We start from the raw sequence: 22,214 nt of genomic DNA, 5'->3' as shown, positions 1-22,214 counted from the left end.
AGTGGTCTCAGACCAGACCCCCTTCTCTCTCTCTCAGCCTCAGCCTCTGCTTGGGTCCTGTCCAGATCTGGGTGCAGGAACTCACAGGAGCTCCTTTCTGCCTTAGAGTGTCAGATCCAGCTGACTCAGTACTTTTCAATCCTGGAGGACAGGGTACTAACAAGGGTTTTGGAAGCTTTTATTTATTTTCCCTGGGAGTGTATAACACCTTAAATCGCATGCCCTTTTACCAGCGGAAACAGGCTAGCTGGTGTTGCTTCAGCAGCAGTGGCTCGTGGGCGGGTGGTTACTTTTTCATTGACAACCACGTCTTCCCACGGCCAGCAGGGGGCACCTACAACACAGGTTTAAGTCAGATTGTATTTAAAATGGATTGTCTGTGACATGGGACATGTTGGAACACCTCTTCTGAAAGTGTGCACTCTCCTGCCCAACCCAACTTTCCTCCATCTTCTCATTTTCTTGACTGTTCACGACCGATGTCTGGAATCTAAAATGAAACCAGTCCGCGGTTGCCAAAATCATCCAGCTGCAGGGTGGTCAGAGCCTTAGGGCTACTTGATTCTGACCTGTCCTGTCAATTATGGTCTTCTGATGGCCTCTGGCCAGTCTGCTAGTGACTGCAGTTACCGGCTCTGTCTCCTCTTGTCAGAGTGTGTCCTATCTGCAGTGAGCAGCTGAGTGAGACCCACTGGACTATTTTCAATCTCTGTGCCAGACAGAAATTGAATACTGTTACCTTAGAGTCCTTGTCATTTGATGGATATATCTCTCTCCAGTTAATAAAGTTAGACACCCTAGATCTTGATGTTTGTTCTGTGCCACCCCCTAATATTTCGTTCATCTCACCCCAAAATTCAGTTTTCCTGTAACCTACCAATTCATTCATTCATACAGAAAATATTTATTGAGTGTTCATTAAGTGCCAGGCCTGGGGGTAAGTGCTGAGACTGCAACTGAGAACAAAATCAATATTGACCCTACTCTTGGCTGGGGATCTGCTATTCTAATGAGAGAGATTACTGAAATATATGAGGATATAAATGCAGATTGATAAGGATTGTGAAAGAAAAGAGCGATCTGAGAGTACAGCAGAAGCAGCCACTGGAGCATGTGTCCCCTGCAACTCTTTTTACAAGACAGTGAAAGTTTTAAAAGCTGGAGAGGTGACAGATGCTGAAGTTGAAATCACTTTATACATTTTACTCTTTTTAGAGGTATTACAAGTATTGCAAGTATTACTTCACTTCTTTTTCTTAAGAGTTCCAGGAATACTATTTTCAAGCTGTGACATTAGTACCTGGTGGGGCTCATGGTAGGGCCTACAGTCTTGTAGTGGAATGTCCCTCCCACTTATCAATGACTAGGAAAATATCCAGCATACAGTTGTCCCGAGTGAGTCTGAGGGAAGGGACATCTGAATAACACAGAACACCTAGCATGGGACTTTATAGAGTAGGTTATTGATGAATTTTATTGGGTTGTAATTGTATTTTAAAAAATTTAACTCTGCTTGTTTTTAATAATTAGTTGTATTGGTTCCTACACTTGAGCACCTTAAGTCAGAAGCTTTCACTCAATTCACCCATTAGCAGGAAGGACCTAGGGGACCGAGGGCGAGGGCCTTTGAAAATTTGACTGCCCATTCAGCATGCCCACGCAGGTGCAGGCACCGAGAGAAAATGGCACAATTCTGCAATTATTCAAACCCTTTCAACTTGAAATCATTAGTGTGAGTCATCTAGAGAAAGCATTCTCTCCTCTGAGCCTTTAATTAGAATCTCACCCAGGCATTTCCAATTGATTTTATTTCAAAACAAGTTTTTCTTTGTAAGACAAAAGGATAACAAGGGATGAGAAGAGCTAAAAATTGTTTCTTGTTAACAAGCATTAATGCAACGTAGCCAGGAAAATAACTTGTGTTCGGTCAAATAGAACCTGAGACTGAGTTGAAATTCTAAGCTTTCTTCTCTGGAGAGGGTTGTTTTTGACATTGAATTAATGTCAGACACATTGAAATTTATTTATAAAGGGGAAAATAAAATGATAGGTTGAGCTTTTGTTTTGTTTGATTTTCCATTTGGTTTGTTTCATTCCCATGTTTGTACGGCTGTGGTGGGGAAGGAGAGCAAAGGGAGACAAAATAGAATTCCTGGAACTCTTGAGGAGAAAAGCAAGTGAAGTAACACTTGTAATACTTGCAATACTTCTAAAAAGAGTAAAATGTATAAAGTGATTTGAACTTCAGCATCTGTCACCTTTCCAGCTTTTAAACTTTTACTGTCTTATAAGAAGAGATGCAGTAATATTCATTCTCCATATTGTCTCAAATTCCTTATTAAAATAAATGGACTTCCCAACTTATGTACTCTTGACTTTTTAAACGCCCAGTATTGGAATTTATATTAAACCAGGAGTTGAAGCCATTGAAAGAAGCATTTTTGAAAACCTGCCTTTCTTTTCTCCCTTATATCCCCAGGGCAAAGATGAAGAATAGAGTAAACTATATTCTGGTATATTTGCCTACTCAAAGTTAAACGAAACCTGATTTTTCTATAGACAGAGTTATAAATGGCAGCTGATTTCTAGATCACCCCATATAAAAAAATAATCATTTAAACAGTGATGTAGATAAAATGGTCTACAGTTCTGATTCATTCTGGTTTTATAAAACTTTTGTGGGATATCTTGAGAATGTATAGACTGCATGTTAATGGGAAAACATCCTGAAAGAGCTAGCAAAAGGCCATTTTGAAGCATATTGAGTCTGTAAAATAAGAGATCACCACTTTCATAGAGATCATCTTTGAAGGCACCATCCATTAATGTTACCCTTTCCTGTTTTCATGCCAAGTTTGCTGTAGGCTGGGTGTGAGTGGAGCTTTCTCCCTCTTCTGCTCATCAGGAGGGGAAGTGGGGTAAGCTGGCTTCATTTAACATAGCTTCCCATCCTCCCTAATCACTCACTTCAGCAATACAGATCCACTTTTGCATCCTTTATACAACACACACATCCCCCTCTTTCTGCCTAGCAAACTGGCCTTTCCTTATCCACCTGGCTAACTGTGCCCCACCTTTGTCTCCTCTGTGAGATCTCCTGGCTGATGGACTTGGTGCCACTCACCGCCAGGCGTTCTGAGAACAGCCTCCCTTGCTCCTTGAACAACAGCTTACAGTTGTTTCACAAGTTCGAGACGTCACTAGGCTAAAGTCACCTTGATGGCAAGGACCAAACCCTGTGTTTGTGTGTTCCCTGTGCACTGCTGACATGATCAAGGAGTGTATCAGGATGAAGAAATGAAGTTGAAAAACATTCAACTCTCTCATACCAATCACCCCTTCCTGCCCAGCTTGTTCTTTCACTGGGCAACGAAATGCAAATTTCAATCTTCCTTTTACAAAAGCAATAGCTCAATTAAAGCAAAAGAGAGAAAGAAAAAAGAAACAGAAGTTGATAGGGGATTAAAGAAAGGCCAAACAAAAACCTAAAGAATCAGTCAAACAACAACAAAACAAGCATATGAGAAACAGTTATTAGTTAATCTTCGTCTAAATATTGGTTAGAGAATGACTGGGTCAAGGTGGAAACTGAAAACAGTTGCTGCATGCATTGCCTCTGTGGGCAGGAAGTGAGGGTGATGTGAAGTCAGGAGGAGAGGCATTAGGCAGAAAGTTCTTCCCCAGTAGTGAGGTGCCCAGGACTAGAGAAAGGCATCTGGTGCTTCTGGATGTAGTACTACACACTTGCCAGCAGAGGGCAATCACAGCTATAGCTGATCTCACCCTCCCACGGAGAATGTTTTCTTCCTATTTCAGATAAATATGAAATTGGCATTTCTTATCTCCGGAGGTAGGATATGGGAGGTAGTGGGTGTAGCCATTCTTAGTAACTTGTGGGAAATTTTTTGGATGTTGTAATTTGGTACTGGAAGCTAGGGAACATGGGTTGAGTTTGGAAAGGAAAGATGATTTTGCAGTAAGAAGTAACATTGAAGAACCAGTATCATCTGCCAAGCACTGTTAAGTGATTCACATGCATTAACATATTTAATCATCACCAAAAAAATCTAAAGGGATGTACTGTTTTATCAGTCCCAGTTTCTAAGCAAAAAAGGTAAATATTAGCTAATCCAAATAATTTGCAGAACCTGGAATGAAAGCGACACTTATTCTTACTCTGTGTCTTATATAAGCTCCCCCAGCAGAACACTCCTGGTTCCCGTCATAATCCTGTGTTGGGCTGAGCTCCATCTGCTGTGGTATGGGGCCTGACTAGCTTCAACCAGAGAGAAGGTCCCCGGGGAAAGAATGGAAGCAGAAAGAAATGCAAATGAAAAGACACTGTAGAGGAGACAATTATTAAATCATAGTTTTAAAATCATATGTACTGTACTAAAGGGAACTATGATATGATATGGTGTTTATGGGTTTTCCTGTAAGTTATACAATAGACTAACTCCACCCCATCCATAACTGCCAAGCCTATGCATTTTGTTTACTTACATTGTCTCACTGTTGTCTCCATGTGACTAGAGGGGAAAAGTGTGTTTATAGCAGCAAAGTCTTATCAGGCCACAGCATGAACCCCATCACAGCTTTCTGAGACTTTACTTATGATCACCATGGCCTAGGAGGTGAGTGAGAGCAGATTTGTGAGAAACAAAATCAAAATATTTTTAGTTCACTTTAGAAAATATTTTTGAATGTTGACTATGTTGCCAAGATTGTGCTAAGCAGAGTGAAAAAACACAATTCCTACCTTCAAAGAGTTCTCTTAGACAGCTTAGAAAACAGGCAAATCAATGAGCATATGATATATATCTGCGATAGGATAAACCCTATCTTAAAAGACTTGTAAGTGTCAAGAAGATGGGAAAGAATAGTGTAGGGGCAGGAAGACACAGAGCCGGTTTTCTATGACCTCAGCAGACGGGGTAAAGGAGGAGAGCGTCCTAGAGAGTCCTCAGTGGATTTTGCAGGCTTTTATTGGGATTTACCAAGTACACGGCAGGCAGGGGTACAGGGGGGCAGGAGGCTGGCAGGGCTCCCAGCCCCCAGCAAGTCTTCACTCTTTCTGGGCTCTCGTGTTCTCTCTTCTTCTCTGGTGGTTATTTCTGCTTTTCTGATTCTCTGCTCTACTCGTTCTTCTGGAGTCCCCGACACACCACCCTTATAAACCCCGTCTCTCAGCCCAGATGTACCCACTTGCGCATGCCCGCTATCAGGCATGCATTCAGGACCGCAAGGATCCATCATCAATCCTAATGGCAAGAGGGCAGAAAAGTCTGATACTTTACTTACCCTACAAATAGCTTTTAGGATTTCTCAAAAATACAGTGGCTCATCTTATGAATTAATGTTTAAGGCTCACTAAATTCAGACTTATGAGAAGATAATGGGTAACCTAGAAAGTTTGTTTTGAAACTGGGCGTGAAAACAGTTGCACCCTCTGATGTCTGAGAAGGGCCAGCATTCTGACCACACCTACTTTGATGGAGACCGGAGTCATCATTCAGAATGATTTAAATTTACAACTGCATCTAAGTTTAAGCTGTCATTTTACAGATAAGGACACTGAGGTCTGGCAGTAAAAAAGGATTTTTTTTCTTGGTGTTAGACACCTAGTTCATGGCAGAGCTGGGGCAGAGCTTCAGAAGAGTGACAGACAAGGCAGAGAATGGCTTGTCCAGTGAGTCTAGAGTCAGCTCCCACTCAAGTCCATCTCCACAACATACCGGCTCACTTATCTTGAGTAACTTATTTAAACTCTGTCACTCTGTTTCCTCATCTGTGAAATTAGAATAATACTCTTACATCTGCCATATGCAAAATGAGAGAACGCATACAAAACATTAATTAAGAACCAAATGAGATAATGCATATTAGCCTGGCACATAAGAAGAACTTGATAAACGTTAATTATTAAAGCTCATGTGTCTCCAGTTTCTACAGTAGTATCCTTTCTGCCACAACAGTGAAATGTGGTTTTATTTTTTGTTTCTCTGACACAAATAGCCTCTTTTTTTTAGATCTGTGCACTCATGTGGTATTTTGTACCCCTTTATGTCTCTGTTTTCAGGGCCAAGGAGATAAAAATCAAGTTGGGAATCCTCCTCCAGAAGCCAGACGCGGCCACTGACCTTGTCATTCCATATAATGAGAAGCCGGAGAAGCCAGCCAAGACCCAGAAGTGAGTCATGAATATGGATTCCACTCATTTTCCTTCAGAGGATGCTATTTTTCAAGTGAATAGCACTATACCTCATCTGTAGAACCCCCCCCCTTCAATTACTTATTGAGAATCACAAGAAACTTCAGAGAGTTGGTTTGTAAATAAGCATTTTTTAAAAACACCCCTCTGCTAGAAGATTATATTATATCCTGGCAGGATAGCAAAAAAAATAAAGATAAGTCCTTGTCTTAGGACCTTGCTGGACCATACCTTATAAAATAGCACCAGGCACCTCCTGAGTTACATACCACACAGACCTGGAGTAGAAAATAATACCTATTCACTTGCTGCCTTTGGATCAGGTAACCATTCCTGATCTGCTGAAGAATGATCACTGGGTCCTCACCTGTTAAGGAATAGTTGAAGGCTGCTTACTCAGCAGGGAGAGGCAAATGGGAGCACTCTCCTCAAGAAAATGGTAAGATGGCGGAGACAATTTAAACCTAATTATTTCTTCTCCAGGAAATTGTCCCTTTGAGGTCCAACAGAGGAACAGAGGTTGTTCCTTGATGGAGGACTGAATACTTGAGCAGTGGTTTCTTCTTAGTGCATATAAAGCATCCTTTCACCTCCACCAATCCAAAAATGAATATTCTTGACTGAACTACAGTCCTCCAGCTCCCTCCCCACCTCACGCTCCACTACCCCACCCCAGGCCACTGAGGCTTTGTGGGAAACCATTGTCCTAAAGATTCAAGGTGTAAGGCAATGAGCCCAGCTCTAACTTTGCATGGCACTGTGAGTGGCATTCTCACTGAGTACCCTTGTTCCACTGCTTCGAGGCCATCACAGAAAGTATGTACACAGGTGTTGAACAGACACTTCTTCCTCTTAGGCAGAGATGCCCCTGAAAATCAAGAAAGGAACATGAGGAGCAGAAAAGCCAAATGTTCAAACTCCTCCACTCTCTTCCCTAAATGCTTGGAAGAGAGTACAGAAGGGTAGTAAAAATAGAGAATCCCTTTTAACCTCCATTTCTTTTTAAGTCTAACATTTGCATAAGTTGACTGATCTCCTCTTGGTCCATATGATCTTCAATTTAATATAGCTGGACAGGTTGAGAGATAAATGCAGATTATTATTTTTTACAAAAATATTTTTCCATTAACCTAAGTGGATATTTTCATTCTCCTGCTGTTACTGCTTCAAAGGGACCTTAAACCGGAAGCGAGGCATAATTGCGGTTTCTGCATTCAGAGAGGGAAGCTAATTCAGGGTGGAGCTGTGGCATCAACTCTGGGGGAGAATAAGAACCATATTTCATAGCAACAACAGATCAAAATGTCTGTTTTGAAGTCAGCAATGTGGTGCTTATTGATCTGTTGAAGTTAACTTTTAAAAATAAATACAGGATTGCCTTTTGGCTTTGAGTCTCTGTTTTCATACCCCACACAGACACTTGAACTATTTGGTTTAACAGGACTTCAGAGACTAGTTTAGGAATAAAACCTGGGACTGACATTTACTGGGTTATTTTCTCTCTTGTCTTCCATCCCCTTTCTTCTTCCGGAAGTTTGAATTGTTTTGGAAAAAAAATCTGCCTTGTCCCTAGAGAATATCTTTGTCTCTACTACATTTTAAACCGTGACCACTACAGAGCTTTCCCACCCTTTTCCAAACCCCTAAACCCCAGGCCACCCGCCTCAGGTTTGGCAAATTCCCATGCCTTTTAACAAACAGGAAAAGATTGTATTCTTTATGAGCTCCAGTGTCCTCTCTTCTCCCCACTTAAAATGTCTCTGTATTTTTTATCCCATTTTCTTCACTTAGTCTTCTCCAGACTAAAGGTATTTTTAAACCCTTTCATCTTTAAAAAACAATCCCCTTTAAAAATGCATTTTCTATTTTTAAAATAAATTGTTATTTTTCTCATTAGGAAAAAAAAAGAAACATTGGGGGGAAAAAAGGAAAAGAAAAAAATTTCTGTCCTAAAGTCAGCTCCTGATACCATTCTAATATGCTTTTTAAGATTTATTTATTTATGCATACAAGAACTGGGGTACAGGCCAGAGGTGTGGGGGTGAGAGGATTCACCAGAGACGGAGTGGGGAACAGAACAGGCAGATGTACCGAATACACTGCTGAGGGGAGCAGCAGGCAAGATAGGAGAGTTCTGCTGCTCCAAGTGGGCAGCTCCCTGGCAGGCCGGGGATCAAACTCAAACTGCTGCAGAGAGCTTCACAGAACTGTGTTTAACTGCTTGTGCCACCAGGGAGGCCCGATACCATTCTAATATTCTTTAAAAAAAAAATGATATCAGTTTCAAGTATATGACATAATGATTTGATTTTTGTATACATTTGGAGATGGTCACCACAGTAAGATTAGATATCATTTGTCATCACTAAGTCACAAGATTTTTTTTCTTGTGTGTGAGAACCTTTAAAGAGACTGCCGTTGACTTCCAAATCTGCACTGGGGTGTTATTGACTCTGTACATGACATCCCTGGACTTACGTTTCTCATAACTGGAAGTTTGTACCTTTTGAGCCGATTTACCCATTTATCCCCCTCCCCTCTGGCAACCACTACTGTTTTTGTATTTATGAGGCCTTGAGGGCATTATGCTGAGTGAAAAAAGTCAGACTGAGAAGACAAACAGGGAGGATATCTCTCTTATGTGGAGTCTAAACAAAACAAGAAAGCAAAGCCAACGCCAGTTAATACTCTTAGCGGCTCTTTTACACTTCAGGACCCCCTTCCACTAGGAATAAACAAGTACTCAGTGCCCAGTCCTTTACTCCTTCATTCTCTAGCATTGGAAAGTCATGCTTCCAGAATCTTCTTTAACTCCTTGTCAGAATGAAACCTCACTACCCCACAGAAGCTGTCACCACAGGTTTCACCTTGACTGGTCAGCATCATTTGCCCAGTAGCTGGCCTCCTTTAAACTCTCCTCCTTAACTTCTAAGTACACCTTCTCCTCTCGCCCCCACCTACCTCAAATGCTCCAACTGTGCTCACCCACAAGCCTACCCAAGGGCTCTGCTCTGGGTCCTCCTAATAAAACACACACAGATTAGTAAATTACAAAAAATTAAGGCTGTATGATAACCTGCTGTCATGGCTTATAATAAGTTGCCAAATGCTTAGGCATTGGTCTGGATGTTCTCAGTTTATTTTCTAGATATTCCTTTTCTCCCTGCCTATGTCAACCACGTTAACTACGCTTTGTCGTTGTTTTTACCACTTTATCATTCTAGAGTGACCTCCATACGGTACCTAGCCTGAGCACAGGAGAGGACAGTCCCCAAGTCTTAACATACACGCTTACCTGGTGAACTGAGAGTGAGCAGTGTTGCCAGGATTGAAATGTGTGCACAATGTTTGAAAACAGATATTAAAGCCTGGCACATAGTATTATCTGCATGCCCATCATGGTGCCCAGATTTCTTGGCCATGGGGTAAGGACTCTGTAGATGACCATGGAGACTGCTCGTGGGCAGGTAGGCAGCACTTTGGGGAAGGAAGGAGGAATAAAGCAGGCACTTAAAGATGGCAATAAATAACCTTTCCTAGTCGAAAGCAGCAGTATGAAAAAGCATTAGCTGGAGTGTTTAAATGTGTGGGTATTATGCAGATTAAAAAAAAAGGAAAAGGAAAACACTGGCATTTAGAGGTTAAAATACTTTTCCATAGTAATAGTTCATGGGGCCGAAATCATTGAAATTAAGTTTTATTTGTGGTTTTCATCAAACCTACTAATTCTGGACAAATGGAACATTCAATTGCACATTGACTTGACATAAATATTGCAGGGTGGGCTAATGATGAAGGGGATGTGCCACAGGACAGGGTGCGATGGGAAATGTCCTCCAGGATCCATAAACTGCACCTTTATGCAGTGAGTGTATCACTGCAGGAAAGAGACTTGATGAGCAAATGGGAGAGACAACTGCCAAGTGAGATGGTCACTTCCGGAACCATCTACACTGGCATTATAAAACACACAGTCATCCCTATAAATGTGTTTTGCCTTTCATCTGAACTAGCTTTCTCCACCTCACCCCACACCCACACAGAGACCCCAAGCCTACCTCCCGCCCTCCATAGTCAGCTCTGACCCACCTGGCAAAAAAGGATATGCATTGGTCATCTGGAGCTACGTGGCTCTTGTTTCCAAAAAACTCAGACTTAATGAGGACTGGCCAATTCCGAGAATCAGGACAGGATGAACCTAGGCTCCCTTTTAAGCTGGTAATCAGAGCACTGGGCTTCATGCTGAGGGGGATGAGTCCTGTTTGACTGTGACCTTGAATCAATTGGGACTAATTTAACCCTGAGCAGGCTCTGCACATGTCCTTTTCAGGAATTTAATTGTGGCTGAGAGGAGCTCTGATGTTGACCATTAGCTGGGTTTTAACGGGGTCATTCCAGGGAAGTTGTGTCTGCTCACTTAACTAAGTTGGGAGCACCTGCTTTTGGCTTTTCTTTTTCCTGGGCCCCTCTCTGTTAACCAGAAGCAAAAGGGGAGGGAAGGTGGATGTGCTTTAGGAGAATATTAACAAAATCAGAAAGAGATTCTGTGAGTGAATCAGGCCTTCTCTTGCTCTGAGCCTGTTTTACTTGTCCAATAATTTAATGTCCTGTTGTTTCTGTCAACAACCAATATGGACTTGGAGAGTACCTATTATATGCAAAATAATGAATCCACACAGTGAAGGAATTAAGAAGTGTAAATATAGGTACAAAATAATACACATAGGAGAATCAGGACAGGATGAACCCAAGCTCCCTTCTAAGCTGGTAATCAATATGAAGTAATATAGAAGAAACAAAAGGAGTAATTGATTTCTAGAAAAACACATCCTCTTCCAGTTAGATTATGATATAAATACAGGGACATACTTGTAATCCATTCTTCATGTCATCTCCTTCCTGTGCTTCTTTCTACTAAGCAGAAGATGGGGAAGGACAGGAATACACTCATTAAAAATAAATTTTCATGGAATCAGTGTTGAGTTTTTCATCTTTGACAGCTATGTTTCTAGCCAAGAAAAAAGAAATCCCCTAAAATGACTTCATCAGTTTCAGTACTTTCATTTTTTGCTCTTTAAAGAATAAAAACACAGAATTTAGTGAGAAATCATTGGGACTTAAACTCTACACATGTTCCAAAATGAAGAATAGAGAATTGAGGGAATTATTCATAGTACTTAAGCCAAAAACGTGGCTACCATCTTGGACTCCTTACATCCAAAAGGTGAGGCTGAATCTGAACCCAGGACAGCAAAGTGAAAAAGTATAATTAACAGTTATCTTAACAACTTCTGCTGATAATCTATTTATACAAGTGGAATCTCAAGCTGTTATTTTTTAAAAATCAGAAGCAAAAGTTTCCCTGGATTATCTGAACGGTAAACAAGTTAAGAGGGAAGGAAATTCTAATTCAGGAAATACACCTCAGTTGAGCTTATTATTAAAATAAATGCCTTGTTAGTCTGTCTTGACTAGACAGTGAATCGCTCACATCGTTAGCGCGAGTCAAGGCGGACTCTCCCACCCCCGGCCCTCCTCCATTTTCCTGACAGAGCCCACTGACCTGATGGGATCCTGCTGTGAGAGAAAAATTGAAGGTTGAAAGGAAATGAGTGCAGGATTCCTGTACATAAAAAACATTAAGATAAAAACAGCCTAAGGGGAAGTTATAAGTTGGCTGTTGCCTCCTCCCTTTGAATGGGCATCTAGAGAATTTGCTTATGACATCTCATTCATGATAGATGAACCACTTTTCTTCTCAGAAAGTTAATCTTTTTAAAAAACATTATCTTATCCTAATTGGGCCAGAAAAATTTACTCAGATCTTCTTAAATGTAGACTTACTATGATCTCATTCCCAGCATGAGTGACAAACACATCCTTCTTCCACCAGCCTTAATGAGATGACAGTGGCAGGTGTATGTGGCATCAAATGCCCCTTTGCTGCTGGTTAAAGTGTAGTTCTGATGAGGCAGAGAACATGAGTTCAGTACCTAAAACTGGACAATCAGATTTCATTCAGTTACATTTGGAAAAAAAGATCACAATGGAGACACTATCATGAGGTGCACAAAAATATCCAGATGTAACTTCATAAAAGAAGTTACTGCTTCCAAGAAGCAGTGGGTCTAAGCAAGTTGTTCACTAAGAGATGACAGTGAGTATCATAGAGATGCAAGAAACCAAATCCCCTTGTCCTGAGCATGTGTCATGTCATCGGTTGTATCATTTCTAAGTACACCAAGTTCAGGTCATTGTTGGTGTGTATGGCTGACTTCATCTTATGGCTGTCCCCTTTCCTGTTCTTCATTCTTGGTTTAGACCCTCGCCGGAGGAGGCTCTGCAGTGGCGCGATTCTCTGGACAAACTCCTGCAAAACAACTGTAAGTTTGCCCTATCTTTTATAAAGGTCAGGGGTGACACAGGGACAAAAAACGCATTTGTGTTGCCCTTCTTCCCCAATGTTGACATTTCTTCACTTTTTCAGAGGGTTCTCAGCAAGGGAAGGGGCTGAGAATATGGTTTTCTGACTCACTGTGGAGGATGTGAATACAGTGAAGGCGCTGAGGACTCACAGAGCAGGCTATAGTGCCATCTGTCCTGCTCACCCGTGTCACTCAGCCAGGGGTCACCTGTGTGCTCCAGATACCTTCCCCAGTAAAACAGAGGTCCTTACTGTCTTTTCCATTTTGGCCTCATAATGTCTTACAAGGTTTGGGTAGAACAGGATAAAAATCATGTATTTGTGTGCCCATAAACAGACCTATCAATCACACTAATCTTTGAAGACTGTGTGTTCCTATTGTTTTAAGCTTTAAGGGGACAGAAAGCCATTGGGATAAGAAAAGATGAGGATAGAAGTTAAGCCAGAGGCAGTTAATGTCAACACCTTAGTTTATGTTGAGGGAGGAACTAAAGCCTTTCAGCTTACAAACAGATGAGCACCATGGCCTGAGATTCTACTTTTTTTAATTTTCAGATGGGAAAATATGTGTACATGTATGTGTGATTGTATAAATGTAGATGTGCTATTCATATTTAATTTAGTATATATATTTTAATTATATATGCATATGTAGTATGTATTTCTATATATTTGTGTGTGTATGTGAGTGTGTGTGAGTGTGTATGTGTGTTTAATCTTAAAGTGCCACATAATTAACCTCTTAAAGAATTAATATTTTAAACACCTGGGCAATGCATTTTCCAAGCAATAAGTGGAAAAATATTTGATAAGAATTTTAGTCAGAATTCCTTCCTTGAAAGGGATTTCTACCCATTCTAACTAACTCAAAGGATAAAGAGGATTTCTGGTACAGACACAGAGATGGCACAGAGAGAAAGGAGAACTGTGTCCCATGGGAGTAACACCATTCTAATAAGACCATCTCTCCTCTCTCTGCCTCTCTTCCTATTCTTGTCTCCTCCCCTCATCACCTCTCAGACTTTGTCTCTGCTTCTCTCTATGCTGCTTCTCCTTGCCCTGTGTCTCTCTCCTGCCACCTTGCCTCTGCTGTCTGTCTGGCTACTTCTAGAGAACGACTAGGAGAGTGACAGCATGCCCTAATAATTGTAGCCCAACATTACCAGCCTGAAGAAATAATATTTGACCTTGCCCCTCAAACATCTGCTGTTGTGCATCTTGAGTAACTAACTATAAGCCAAATTTTGGCCCCTCAGCCTTGTGAGGTTTCTATTTCAATCTGTTAAAATAATTAGTTTCTGATCAGAAATATGAAACATTAGCTGTTTCAGATGAAAAATAGGTAATGAAGATACTTTTGAGAAATACAAGCATTTAACTTTTCACATTCCCTTTTTGCTTGATTGATTCGATCAATTAAATTATTTAACCTTGAGGAGAGGCATCTGTGTCAATTTATAAGGAATATCTGACATCCTTTTGTGCTAATGGAGGATATTAACTCTCATAATTGATATAGCTCCCCAACATTCCTGAAATCCACATTATTCTTGAGTGAAAATGAAATCAATTGGTATCAAACCTCTAAAAATAATAAGACAATTAAGCTTTTATTCAATTTCTCCCTCCACCCCTCAGCTAACAGGATTCCTCTTACCTCCCTCATTTTAAAAACCATTTCAATCATGCAGTGTACCTGACTTAATTCTGAAAGTGCATCAGTATCTTCCATGTTTAGCTCCAAGTTCCTTTAGTAGGTCTGCCAAGCACATAACTCCCAGACTGCAATGGGCATCGAAATAAGGTAGCAACATTAAATTCTTCTATGTGTCATTAAGAGCACAGGAAGAATGAACTACAACAGAGCAGCAGCAACATTTTTATGTAGATTCCTTTTCTCCAGGAGTCCTGTAAGATCAAAACATGTCCTGGAGATTTGGGTGTCTCTTCCATGGAGCAGGGAACCCCTGGGATCAGACTCCTCTTCTTGTTGCTATCTTTTGCCTCTTCCTTCTGCTTTTCTCTCTCTGGTTCCCAATTTTCTCCCTTGTCTTCACTGACTTATCTTTGTCATTATCTTCCTCACTGACAGCTGCAATTTCCTTTAAACTGAAAAATTAGAATAATAAAAGCAATCACCAAAATAAATTTTTCACCATGGACCAGGCACTGCCCTAAGCACTTTTGTAGTGCCAGGATGGGAACAGAGCAGGATAGCTATGATCGAGCAGACCTGAGTAAAGGAGAGCCCTGGAGCCTTCGGTGGCTTTCTCAGGCTTTTATGGAGCTTTTACATGTAGTGCAGCAATCAGGTACACGGCAGGCAGAGGTGGAGGGGTGGCCTCCAACCCCCAGCAAGTCTTCACTCTGGGGTTCTCTGGCCTTCTTCCTCCCCTTCTCTCTCCTGTCTCTTCTGCCTTTTCTTTCCTTCAAGAATGTCTCGTACTGAGCCATGGCCCACAGAAGTAAATAACACAAATTATAACAAAGTAACAAAATGCAGGTGCCCCATCAGGCAGGGCCATCCTAATGTGAGGAGGGCAGAAAAGCCTGAAAACCATTTACCCTACAACTTTACATATATTTTCATAACAATTGCTGTAATTTTAAGATAGTACAATAGTAATCTTCTCAGAATTCCTTTCTAGAAAAGGAAACTGAGACATAAAAGTGAGGTAAGTTGCTTATGAAATAAAATGCTATAGCATCAGCAAATTGTATGGGGAATATAACAATAAAATTTATTATTTAAAAAAAAATAAAGTTTGTGATCTTTTGATCTGTGACTTGGGAGGGAAGTCTTTTCTCTCAAGACATGATGGGTCTATTTTAGTTAACTGTGAACCTTTAGATGGATGCACAGGTTTAAACTAAGAGGTTGGGTGTAAAAGAGTGGTAAAGATAAGTGAACCCCAAACCCTGAACTCAAAGAATTAATAGCCTTTTGGAAAAGGTAGTCATATAAGCAAATGATTCTAGCAGAAGAATACAAACTGACCTTATCTCTCATAATGATAAAAGGTGGGAGGTAATTGGTAAAGACTACCTCACAGAAGAGGCATTGAAGTTGGGTTTTCAATGATGATAAAAATGACTTTTGAACTGGGTGACTATTAATGATAAAAGCCAACATTTTAGAGTTATTATATTCAACACCATGTCAGAGCTTTTCTAAATTATTTAATCCTTATAACAACCCTATCAGGTAGAGTCAATTATTTATCTCCATTTATCAGATGAGACAGCTGAGGACCCGGAGGCAATAGATACGTAGCCCAAGTTATACAGTAACGTAGCATGTGACAGTCCAACCCCAATCTCATTTCTAGAGCCTGTTCTATTTTGACCCATGCAGCTGTGTAATGGTACTTATTACCAATAACTACCAATAATATGTCACAATTTCTCCCCTGAGGATGATTTGCATTAATCACTCTCGCTTTCCACATTCGTCCTTTATGTAAATCTGACTTGAATGTGTCTAACATGCCTTGGATTTTCAAAATGGTTTGCTAGGTGTTTCATTCTGTTCTTTGGTAGGACTGTATAAGGGCAGGTCAGGCCACTGAGCAGGTTCTCTGATCCAGCAGACCGGGTAAAGGAGGAGTCAGAGTCCTCAGTGGCTTTTGCAGGTCTTTCATTTAGATTTACCAGGCATATGACAGGCAGGGGTGCTGGGGGGCCAGGAGGCTGGCAGTCCTCCCAGCCCCCAGCAAATCCTCACTCTATCTGGGCTCTCTCTGGTGTTCTCTCTGCTTCTCTTCTTCTCTCGGCTTCTGTTCGTTCTTGGCTTCTGCTGGCATCCCCGTGATGCTGCCCTTATAAACTCAGTCTCTCAGCCCAGGTGTACCCACTTCAGGTGCCCGCCATCAGGCATGCATTCAGGACCACAGGGTTCCCTCATCTATCCTAATGGCAGGAGGGCAGAAAAGCCTGATACTTTTTCCTTACTCTACAGGCTGCTACTCTATTTTACATGGATGTCAAAAGTGACACCACATGTTAGGCCCAGGGATTACAATGTGGGTCACAACCCAGAGTGTTTACTCCAGACTGGGGGATCAGGTGGGCTTCATCTGCTTCCTAGGTAGTGGACGCTCAAGGCGTGCTGAACGGTATTTTGAGACTCTTTGCAGATTCTACCAGGAAGAACGTGATGATTCATCAGATGTATGCTTGGGGTTTTAGCTGGATGTGTAGTGGGCAGGACAATGCTGTAGGTAAAGAAGACATATGTGTGTTCTTTGCAGAATAGAGGCATTTGTTCTGGAGTCTATTTGACTTCAACATGGGAAGCTTTCCTCAAGGTGATGGGAATTCAATAGATGGGAATTCTGAAGAATGGACCAATTGAAAATCAGAGGTTAAGAAGGAGTCAGTATCTGGAGAGAAATTTTAGAGGGTCCTAGAAGGGACCCTCCTAAGAGTCCCCACAAGCAGGATGAAAGAAAGAATAACTTTGAGTGGGTCCCAACCAACAAGATACAAAGTTATTATATGAGGCACTTTAAGTATGTACACTGATAAAAAGTCTTAAAATAATATTGTGGAATTTGATGAGAGTGATGAAATCAATCCCTAGGAAATGAACTCAGGGCACTGGAAAGTTCTTTATCTAGCTCATTCCCTGGATATGTGGTATATGTTAACATTGTTGAGGAATCCTGGCCTGCATCCTCTGGTCATTAATAACTATGTTTGAGAGGCCTGGGATTTATCTCTGCCTTTCACAGAATGGGTGATTCAGAGAGCTTGATGGGCTGGGTGGACATTGACTTAATGAGAATAAATTAGCTACAGACTTCTGTGAAGTTGTTTCCTCTATAGTCTTAGACTTGATTGCGAGCAAGCTCACAGGACTTCATTCCTGCTGTCATTTCCTGGCAGCTAGAAAGTACTGAGAATTGTCCAGAGACTACCTGACACCTGTGCTTTAAGAAACAATGAAAACTTGGGCCTCCCCTGGTGGAGCAGTGGTTGAGCTCTTGGCCGGCCCGCAGCCTCTGCAGCACCGGTTTGTTCTCCGGCCACCAGCAAGGGTCCCACAAAAAAAAAAAAAAAAAAAAGAAACAATGAAAACTTTAACACTGACAGAGAAAGAACTAGGCTTTATTTCTTCTTTCAGTGTAGATATTGACTCCCATGTTACTAAATTATAACAAATAGCATTGGAAATATAGTAGGAAAGTATGGGTAGGGAGAGAGAGAAAATCTACCTGATTTTATGTAGGTACATATTATCAAATAGTTTTAATGTAATTTTTCTAGGTAGGTTTCTAGAAAAAAAATTTTATCATTCCTCCCAAAAACTCCTCTCCCAGATCAACCAGGAAAGAAAAAAAAAAAAGTGTTTTTCAGTTAAGCACAGGGAAGAACAAATTAAAATGCAAAGGATTTTATTCGGATCCAGAGATCACCAGTGACCCAAACCCAAATTAATTATCACTTAGCCATTCTGTTTCTTTAGAATTCAGTGTGGTTGCAGGGACTGTGAAAAGCATGGAGACTGTGAAAATGTATAGATGGCAAATTGAATGAAAGACAACCAAATATCTCTGGTTTATCATCACACACATTTTGTACATGTTACATGAAATCAATGTATTAGGCAATGATTAATGAATAAAATGCAGGCACTATAATGAGGAGTAAGGAGAAGTATTTACGGGAAGAGGAAATAGATTGAAATTAGGTCAAAGGAAATGAATTCAATACATGAATATGTTCCCCACATAGCACTAATGGAGTGTAGAATTATCTCCTCATGGGGGACAAGTTCAAGGAAAACGGGGCCCTGATGTACTAGTCACTGCCATCTTGCTCTCTGTCCTAAGAGGCAAAGCAATATGCCAGACACATTGCCGAGGCTGGCCTGCAATTATGATCCAGTCTGCGGGGAGCCAGAGGTCTCTCTCTTCCCTCTAGAAATCTACTTTCCTTAGGTAACAGTGGACATGGATTCTTTCCTTAGATACATTTGCTAGAATTTCAGTTTCAAAATTTTACATATGTGCATTTTCAATTTCAAAGAAGAAATCCTCATCTTCCTTTGCACTTATCTACCACTCTGGCAAAGTGGGAAAGAAAAAGAGAGGCAAATGCCCAAAATAGATCATTTATATATAGGTAGATATTTAAAGATAAAGATCTATAGAGAGAGGGATAGACAATTTCTTAAAATGTTAAGTTGAAGTCTATTCTACCTGAACAAGGGTACACTGAAAACAGAACCTCAGTAGTTTCAATTATATTATTTTTTTTTAACTCACATATCACTGATGGGCAAAATGATTCATAAGTTACCATGAGGCAGCTTCCTCAGACCTTTCACACTTACCCTTCAGGCCTCAAGTCAAAAATCACGTCTTCATGGCGGCCTGCCCTAAACTAGAATAAGGTTAGGACTCTTCCTTCCATTCCTATTTTTGTGTCAATTTTCTTTTGTTTGTTTCTTCATTTTCTTTCTACTTCCCACAGAACTTGAAATCTCCTTTAGGGTGAGAACAACATCAATGTTACTCCCCATAATGTTCAGATCATATTGCCTGGAACATAACATTTACTCAAAAATCATTTGTAGAACAGAAAAAAAAAGGGATTGTGATATCAACATCAATATTACTTATACTGCAAAACTAAGTTTTAAATGCATTTTTTTTCCTTTTTGATGATTGCTAAGTATCCACAATGGCATTATTGTCCCTAGTGCTTCTTGATGCCATGTGCAGGTTAACCTTCATGATGTAAATTTATCCTGCCTGACTTTGAATCCCGAACCTGCCACTTGAGAGCTGATTGTCTCAGGGCAAGTTACTTGACCTCTCTGACTTCATTTGTGAAATAGTTAAATGACCAGCACCTGTGTATTATGTTGCAATGAGAAATAAATGAGGTAACATTTGTAAGGCTGCACAACAGGGTATAGTGTTAGATAAACAAATTTCCCCAACTGGCGTTTTTCCTTGTTAGATGGACTTGCCAGCTTCAAAAGCTTCCTGAAGTCTGAATTCAGTGAGGAGAATCTTGAGTTCTGGATTGCCTGTGAGGACTACAAGAAGATCAAATCCCCTGCCAAGATGGCTGAGAAGGCAAAGAAAATTTATGAAGAATTCATCCAAACAGAGGCCCCTAAAGAGGTAGGTCCCGAGGGTGGGCGCGCGAGCATGGTAAGAGAGGGTCAGTCCAGGAGGACTCTCCAGCGAATGCAGGCGTGTGAGACCTTAGGCTTCTCCTGCCTGGGAGCAGCTCAGAGTGCCCTACAATCAGAGCAATATAACTTGAGTCAAGTCTCAACCACTTTCTAGAAGTGTGGTCTTGCTTTGGTAGCTGGTTGTGTCAAGTGGGAACGGTACTAGTTGTGTGATTTATGATGAATTATTGGGTCTCTCTAAGCTTAGATTCTTTGTGAAAATGGGCATAATGATGACTATTTCGCAGGTTTGTTGTGAGGACGAAATTAAACAGTGGATTTGAAAACATACATCTCGGTGTCTGAGCTAATTAATGCCTATCATCTTTTCTCTCTTCCTCTTCCCTACCCATTCTTTTTTTCTTGAAAATTCTCCTTTTTTTTCTACTCACCTTTGTTATTTTGTTTTCCCCTAGGCCTTTGCCATTTACACTGTAGTTGGGACAAAGTATCTGCTCATGAAAATCAAATTATCACAAATTAATGGTGCTAGAGATGTTGGAAGACAATATACCATTATTTGATTATGTGTTGATTTCAAAGAAGCCTGTATTGCTGGGCTTTGAATCTTCTGTCACTTAGAAATCTTGGGCAAATCACTTAACATTTCTATTCCTCAGCTGTAAAACTTCGATGCCACTGTCTGTCTTGTAGAGTTGTAGGACTAAGTGAGCTCATCAGGACGGTACCTGAAACAGGTGAAACACCAAAAAATATTCACTGCTGTTTTTGTTATTATTATGGTTTGTTTCAGAAAAGACCATGTTTCCTTGCTTTTCTGGAACCATGCAAAAGGTCCTGGATTTCTGGTCAGATCTTTCTCCTTCTTCACTCTCTCCACTAGGCATGAAAACAAGTGCTGGGGTAGGGAGGTTGTGGGATTAGGCATCAGGACCCTTATTAGCTATGTGATCTTGAGGAAGCCACTTCACCTTTATACAAACATGAAGGTGAAAGTATATAAAGGTATTTTTCCCTACAAAAGGCTCCTTACCATTGCTGTAAAGATTTTTGGAGGCCTGCTCACTAGCTGATTGTAGAACTTCGGACATTGGTTGGCTCTTAATCTGAGTCATTTATTGTAGCATCAATTATTGTACCCCAATATTCATAAAATGGAAGTGACATCTTTCACTTTTTTTAACCTCGTAGTAGAGTTATTTTTTTATATGTTTCTTACATCATTTTTCAATTTTTGCACAATGTATGCATTTTCATCTTGGTTATATTCCCCATACAATTGCACCCCCTTATTTTGACAGCAATCCCTCCTCTCCCCCCCTCACCCTGTAGTGTGTCTCTGGTGTGTATCTGCTTGTTGATTTTGATTTTTTATTTATTATAGTTATTCTTTTTCCTGTTCTCTTATTTAGGTTGTCTAAACTCCTGTTATGAGTGAGCCCATCTGGTACTTTTTTTTCTTTCTGGCTTATTTTGCTGAGCATGATCCCTTCCAGCTCCATCCATGTTGCTGCAAATGGAATGAGTTTATCTTTTTGATTGCTGAGTGATATTGTGTTTTTATGACTATCTTCCCCTTGTGTGTTTCATTGGTGAGAAATTCCACTTCTCAAATCCTGGGTCCTGGCGTAACCTGTTTGACCACAGGTGTTTGACCTGTATGGCCCTGTTTCCCACAGGTGAATATTGATCACTTCACGAAGGATATCACAATGAAGAACCTGGTGGAACCTTCTCTGAGCAGCTTTGATGTGGCACAGAAAAGAATCCACGCCCTGATGGAAAAGGATTCGCTGCCTCGCTTCGTGCGCTCTGAGTTCTATCAGGAGTTAATCAAGTAGTAACTTACTTGGGCTATGAGGATCATCCTGTGAGTTCTTCTTCCACAGTAACACCTGCATTTCCAGCAACCTGCACATCTGCCTATAGCAGCTTTGCTCAAAACTACCCAAACAGGGAAAATCCCAGGGACCGCTGCTTGCACTTTATGCCCATTTTGTTTTGGATGTTTATCTATTGTCTGAGTTCCTTCCTTCCCCAGTTTTTTTTCTGCCCCATTCTTCATAAGCCCTACTCAATCTGTTTTTGTCAAACCTAATCAGATCACAAAAAAAAAAATTGCCTAGAGCAAGAAAAATTACCATGAGAATATACTATCACTGAAAATGTGTTCATATTTGGTTTGGGTATTGGATCTCTACTTAAATTGGTCTGTGAAGAATAGATATATGTGGAAAGACTAATTTCTAGTGAGATTACTTGATGTCACTCATTTTAATTCTAATCCAGGGTCTCTATTTCTGAACTTGGTTAGTAAAAGGTAAAATGTGTAAGATTTTTATGAGGCAGCCACGATTTCCCTTTTTTTTTCAATTTTTTACATCTTTGTTCATTTTAAAAAATATTTTATTTTATATAATTCTTACATC

At 40.6% G+C, this 22,214-nt stretch overlaps 1 protein-coding gene across 2 annotated transcripts in view; it reads left to right on the top strand.

Moving 5' to 3' along the window:
* RGS5 (regulator of G protein signaling 5) overlaps positions 1–21,626 on the top strand; it is a gene marked incomplete at both ends in the record, with an annotated part of 37,662 nt that extends 16,036 nt beyond the window's left edge. The window contains 4 exons of one of the 2 annotated variants that reach the window (XM_084250864.1): positions 6,080–6,190; positions 12,533–12,594; positions 19,605–19,771; positions 21,465–21,626. In XM_084250864.1, the coding sequence (XP_084106990.1) occupies positions 6,080–6,190; positions 12,533–12,594; positions 19,605–19,771; positions 21,465–21,626 (502 nt within the window). Of the gene's footprint in view, positions 1–6,079; positions 6,191–12,532; positions 12,595–19,604; positions 19,802–21,464 lie in introns of both variants that reach the window. The other variant, XM_084250863.1, reaches the window with a different exon arrangement.
* Between the last annotated feature and the right edge of the window lie 588 nt (positions 21,627–22,214).

Source organism: Talpa europaea (genome assembly GCF_964194135.1).
Source record: "Talpa europaea genome assembly, chromosome: 12".
Classification (NCBI taxonomy): Eukaryota; Metazoa; Chordata; class Mammalia; order Eulipotyphla; family Talpidae; genus Talpa; species Talpa europaea.
Note: the sequence above shows the minus strand (reverse complement) of the source record. Positions and strands in the feature narration are given on the sequence as shown.